This window comes from Glycine soja, chromosome 2, assembly GCF_004193775.1.
Source record: "Glycine soja cultivar W05 chromosome 2, ASM419377v2, whole genome shotgun sequence".
Lineage (NCBI taxonomy): Eukaryota > Viridiplantae > Streptophyta > Magnoliopsida > Fabales > Fabaceae > Glycine > Glycine soja.
Window position 1 is genome coordinate 2,762,577 of NC_041003.1, and position 6,000 is coordinate 2,768,576.

Sequence of the window (6,000 nt, forward strand, 5' to 3'; positions counted from 1 at the left end):
TGAGATGTCTCCCGCGAACGCTCTTATCCTGCGCATCCTCTGTTTTCACTCTCAGAGCTTCAATGACCCACTTTCCCCGATATGTAGAATCTGTGACTCTGAGTATGAACCTTGCAACTTCACCTTCACTGCAAATTGTACGCATACGAACCTGAAAGCTGGTGCCTTTACTTGATTCTAGTTAATGGTGGTGTTAGAATGACTTCAATTCTTAGAGGACAAGGACGAATTCGATGCGGTTATAGCTTAATGCGTTTTTCCATTTGAAGATCAAAATTTTATGGCAAATGCTTACGAGGGTTTCATGTCATTTCCTTTTTGTTTTGCTTTTTTGAAAGTTCACCTGTCATTTCCATTCATTAATGTGGTGCAACATTTTGTAAATTACTCTGATTATTTGATTGTTTTCAATGTTGGTGCATTTATTTTTTGTGAAGTCGTCGAACTCAGATGAAGAAAATCTAACAGATGAGTTCTTAGAATGCCTGCCACCTGGTGGTGCATATTTAGGCTTTTAAAGGAAACTAATTTTAAAAATGTTTAATTATTCATTTTTTTCTTATAGATTCGTATGTTTTAGTCTTAAAAGTAGTTTTTTTAATTCATATCATTTATATTTTAATTCTTTTTAAGTTTTTGTAGTTTGAAGGTGATTTTTTTATTGTAACTAATTGTAATAAAAAAATAGTTGATAATTTATAATTAATTTGTAACTAAATTATTTTTATATATATTTTTTTAGCAAGGACTAAAAGGTAATTAAAATACAAATTATAGAAACTAAAAAGATCACTGTCAAATTATAAGAACTAAAAGAAAATTAAAATACAAACAATTAAAACTAAAAAAACCACTTTTAAACTATATGCACTAAAAAGAGAATTAAAATGTAAATTATAAAGACTAAAAAGATCACTTTCAAACTATTGAAACTAAAAGATAAATCATGAAACTATAGAAACCAAATAAATAATTAAACCTTTTAAAAATGTATAAAGTTTATAGAAGTTGTTTTGTTTTTATTTGGTTATAATTAGTATAAAAGAGGAAAAAAGGATATGCACCTTAAGGTTTTTTTTTTATGTCCTTGAATTACAAATCTTTGTTATATATTATTAGTTTGTTATCTTTAATAATAATTATCTTAAAAGTCACATCAAAATTAATTGATAGTATAAATTAAAAGTGTAAGTTATTAAAAAATAATTTAAAAGATAATTATATCTATAATCTTTATTTTCAAAAATTACTCAAAGTAACTTTTCAAAATAATAAAATATTAACAAAGGTTGACTATTAAGTGAGAATAATGTTGATAGTTTAACTATAACTACTTTGTAAGTCTTCATTAAACTTTAAGATGTACTCTAATCATGATGAGCTTTGGAGAGTGGGAATTCAACACATTTAAACTTTCTCTCACCAAAGAAAAATAATAATAAAATGTTGATTTTTAACAAACACCTTAAACAATTTTAACTGATTTTTCATGAGAAAAAACTGAAACCGAAGCTTCAAAAGTAATACTTGTACCTTATATATCTTTCTTTAGTAAATTTTTACTGTAATATTTTCCTGTTCAAAACTAGTAGCTTGGATCTGAAAAGTGCTTTTGATTGCATGATAATCACTCGTTCATTTCATCAATTAGCAGAGAAGGGGACAGTAACTATTTCTATTGTTAAACAGTTCTTTGTTCATATACTTTTTTCCCTACTTTAGTTTGATCTCACATTTTAAGTACTAGAACAAGGGCTATGCTGGCAAGAAGTGTTTATGCAGTTAGTGAACTTCCTTGATTGCATATATACAGAAAATAGATCTGATTTTGACTAGTTTCCCTGTGAACTTTCTTGAAGAGAAGCAATTATTGTCTTGTATAGAATGAGTCTCCCTGTGATCTTCAACATCTTTTTTGAAAAAACAAAAGTCAATTATCATATTCTAGTCAATAAACATAGGTTGTGTTCATTTTTTCAAGCATTCAGTTAGAAAATGAATGCTGACCATAAGTCAAGGGTTCTGTTCATCACTTCTTGTTTCTTCCAAATCATAACATTCAGATGCTTAAGCTTCAATTTAGTGCCGTCAAAGAAGGCGGGCAATGGGGACAGAGAATTCAATGACTATACTTATCATGAGCAATCCTAAATTGAATTTGAAAGACCTGCGTTTAAATTCACTGATAACACCCTCATTGATTATCACACCCACATTAAGGACATTCTCATTTCATAATTCTGTGGCCAATATAGGTACATCTAAAGGAATTTGTTCATTAATGTTTGTGGCCAACATTCTTTTCCTAAAAGAAATCCTGTAACATTAATAAGAATATCACAATTGTTTACTGATGAGTCACAATATAGGTCCCATTTGCATGTGCCTTTATTTTATATGGACCTTTTCTTTTGCCTTTCAGAGTAATTGAGAATTTATTGCGGATTTGATTTGTGGTCCTTAGTCGACAGGATGTTATAATTACTTAATTTTCCTTAATGATTGCAAAAAAAATGAAAATCCCAAGGTAGGTTTACCTGGTTGTCTATTTTTGGTCTCAATCAGTATAGATAGACTGTCTGATATGGGTCTAATCATGACAGATGAGGTTCTATACAATTCTTTGAATGGCTGAAATGATCAATGATGGAAGTAGTAGACAGGAAATGGATTCTTTGCTTTCTGGCATTTGTGAGTTTGAAACTTTGAAGGAATATTTATATAGAATTAAATTTACCGAGATAAATTATGAGTGGTCCAATCTACATTTATCGATTGCAATCAACTGAATGTGTGAATGCAGGAATTTCCCGACTGCAGGGAATCCAGATCCATAGCAGACATGATGGTTATTAGAAATGCTGGCACATGGCAAGGTAGAAAATGAGTTACATGGCCTTATTTCTTTATTTATCCAGTATATATCGGGCAAAAACATCACAAAAACAGTAAGAACCTTGTAAAAGAGTAATACAATATGGTAACAACTGTTACTGTTATCATGAATTTCGTAAGAGTTCAGTTTGCATGTTGGTTCGTACTATAAGATGTGCTTCTAGGTTGGTTCTTGATACAGCAGGCTCATACTAGTAATTAATTGCTACATATGCAGTCATGGACCCAGCCTAACATAATGGATAGATTTTCGGTTTATTCCCTACTTGCTATTATAGTCATGGCTTAAAGGTCAAGACTCAACCGTTAAAATGTCAACTTATGATTTATTATAATTAATTTGAATTGACATTGTATTAGAGACTGAGCTGATTAAAAGATTGCTTGTTTCAAGTGACTGCTGCATAAATTATAAAAGGGTGGTTTTGTGACTTCATGTTGTTATATTACGCAGACAGTGAAAATTAATTTTCTTGTATCTCTGATTGATCTCTTTTAACTAATGGGGAATCTAGGCCAAGCCATTATCAGAATTCTGTGGCTCATTACTCTTCAATTATAGCAAAACTTTCCTAATTTCAGCTGTCTATAATGATCTAATAGTGTAATTATTTTCCTCTACAATGAAGAAATTTCTCTTACTTTCTTTTCAATCAAAAGGCCAGACCTGATATGAATAGTACAATAATTGGCCCCAACAAAAAGTTTCTACAAAGTCAGCATAAATTTTGGAAAAACTCTATCAAAGTAATTCAAATTTTCTGACATGTTTAGTCCAAAGCTGACAATGTTTTGACGTGCTACCAAGACTTTGATGCTTGAGCCTTGAAACAAATAGTGGAATGGTTAAATTTCATTTGAGCTTTGAGCTATAATTTTAACCGGTCTTAAGTGGAGAAACAGATATTTTGTGAGTTTTTACTCAAGGATTATGGTGGTCCTAGCAGTCTAACACACATTATTCGTGGAGCCATTCACGGACATGTTGGTTGATCTAAAGAAAAAAAAATTACCAGGAGCAACTCTGGCAGCAAGAGCGTAACTATTATGTTTATGAAGACTTGAAAGTTGTAATTTTGGAACTCAACTAATATAATTTTCACTTTATATGCACTTTTTTGTTATAAAAAAGTTCCCTTCAAGTTGTTGTACGTAAGAATTGCTTATTTGCTAAATATAAATAACTAAAAGGAAGACATGTGAATGCTGTAACTATATCAATCACAAAAACTCACTTCTAACAGATTTTTACATTCATTACTCTCTATTCCTTTTCTTCTTGTTGGTGCTATACAAACATGTTACCACTGGAGCATGGTTTTGCAGTTGAGGTGGTGATTGGTGATGAAAGAAAAATCTTGGTTTTAATCATCTGTTGAATCTCGATGCCCATGTAACAGGAATCATCTAGTAGGAACATGTGACATCATAGAGGCTAATCATATAATATTCTATGAGCCACTATACATGTCACAACTTTGCAGTTTGCACCAATAAATCAACTTGCTAACTCAGAAATGCTCTGTAAGGAAGGGCGCCAGGATTTTGACCTCACTACAGCAGGATTAGCTGAAGCCGTCCTTGGCCTGTGTCTCTCTGCTCTCATTCCCTGGAATTCATTATGCTGTTTAGCTTCAATGCTAATCAATGATGAGGATGAAAAGTTCCAAAATCGAAGATAAAAAGTTGTGTTTGAAACTTAGTTGCTAGTAAAAACATGTGGTCATAGTATTGGATTAAACTTTTCCATTGGCCATGATCACTCATTTTCCCTTTGTTTCAAAAGAAATACAACTGCTATAGTTTCAAGTTTTGGCATGATTTGGCAAGAATTGCATGAAATAATGGTATAAATATATGTATATTTTGTTTTAAGGATATGTATATACTATATACAGTAGAGAGATTCAGCATCAATAGACCATGTGCCATGTGATGTGAACTGGTATAGATAGATCAAAGTCTTCAGTGGATTCACTGTTGGGGTAGACTAAAAACACAAACTCCCACTAGAATACTTACTATTCAAGGAATAATAGTTAATTTAATTTAAAGGGAAAAGATGAAAAGGAGTGTTGACATGAGACACACCTGATGTGTAGACTCTCCTGCTGTGTGTGCCTCACTAGCTGAACTCTGCTTCTCCGACTGCACCCTATGCGGCTTCTCGGCGGCCTCAGCCAGTGGCTTCTTTGTCTTTGCATGCTTCTTAGCTTTCAACACCTTCATGACCTCTAAAACCAGAAACAGAAAAAGGTCTTAGAATTACATGAAGTGATGAAACCACACAGAAAAGACCCTTCCAAAACAGCAATTGATCACACCCTTTAATACAAAAAGTCCAATTTATTCACTAATAAGATCAGATTGCGTGGCAATTGAATAATAATAGTAGTAATAATAGTATACCTTGAGTGGTGATAAGCCTGTAAGCATGGCCAAGGTTGAGAGTCTCATTAGGCCGGAGCAGCTTAACGCGTGTGAAACGCACCGTTTTCTGCTCTTGATTCTGCTCCTGTGGTGGCACAGGCAATGGTATTATCAAAGAAACATAGTGACCTGGATTAGTCCTCATGACCTCACTTGCAGTGACTGGCCAATACAACCTCTCTATCTTCCCACAAGGGTGTTGGATCACAAGCACTGCAGCATCCACAGCTTGGCAATTCCCCATATCTCTTTAGCTTAGCTTAGAGAGAAGATGGAAAATGGTAGAGATAATAAGAGAGGGAAGGGAAGGGAAGGAAGTGAAGTAAGCAAAGGTCTCTATCTATACAGCTGCTTCTAGCACCCCCACAAATGTAGTAAAAACAGGTTCTTATGGCTCTTTAACAAGGCCCTTCCCAACCAACTAACATGTTATTGTTATTATTAATATTATGATGATAGGGTGGTCAATTTAAGCCAAAGATATTTGACCTTAAATTGCATAGGGGGGCATGACAAAAATATTGTGAAATGTTTTGGTTAATAATTGTCAATCTAGTAAGATAATGTTTCCACTTACTGGTTAAATTATTTTAATATTCGGCAACCACTGATTGGCACCGGCACTGCCCTCTAGAAATGGTTCTAATGCCACGTGGAGAGATCAGAAGATGGAGA

The 6,000-nt window shown here is 33.1% G+C and overlaps 1 protein-coding gene across 1 annotated transcript; it reads right to left on the reverse strand.

Moving 5' to 3' along the window:
* Positions 1-3,983: 3,983 nt before the first annotated feature.
* On the reverse strand, positions 3,984-5,748 carry LOC114379854. The gene is made up of 3 exons (XM_028338639.1): positions 5,305-5,748; positions 4,987-5,129; positions 3,984-4,504 (listed from the first exon to the last, which is right to left on the reverse strand). The coding sequence occupies exons 1-3, from the start codon at positions 5,567-5,569 to the stop codon at positions 4,394-4,396; spliced, it is 519 nt and encodes a 172-aa protein (XP_028194440.1). The 5' UTR covers positions 5,570-5,748; the 3' UTR covers positions 3,984-4,393.
* Positions 5,749-6,000: the final 252 nt, after the last annotated feature.

What these genes read in the sequence shown, in the direction of transcription:
- LOC114379854 (XM_028338639.1), bottom strand. Translation starts at nt 5,569, where the DNA reads ATGGGGAATTGCCAAGCTGTGGATGCTGCAGTGCTTGTGATCCAACAC. An exon ending in CAGGCTTATCACCACTCAAG is followed by an intron (nt 5,130 to 5,304) that starts GTATACTATTAT and finishes TTCTGGTTTTAG; the next exon opens with AGGTCATGAAGGTGTTGAAA. An exon ending in CAGGAGAGTCTACACATCAG is followed by an intron (nt 4,505 to 4,986) that starts GTGTGTCTCATG and finishes AATGAATTCCAG; the next exon opens with GGAATGAGAGCAGAGAGACA.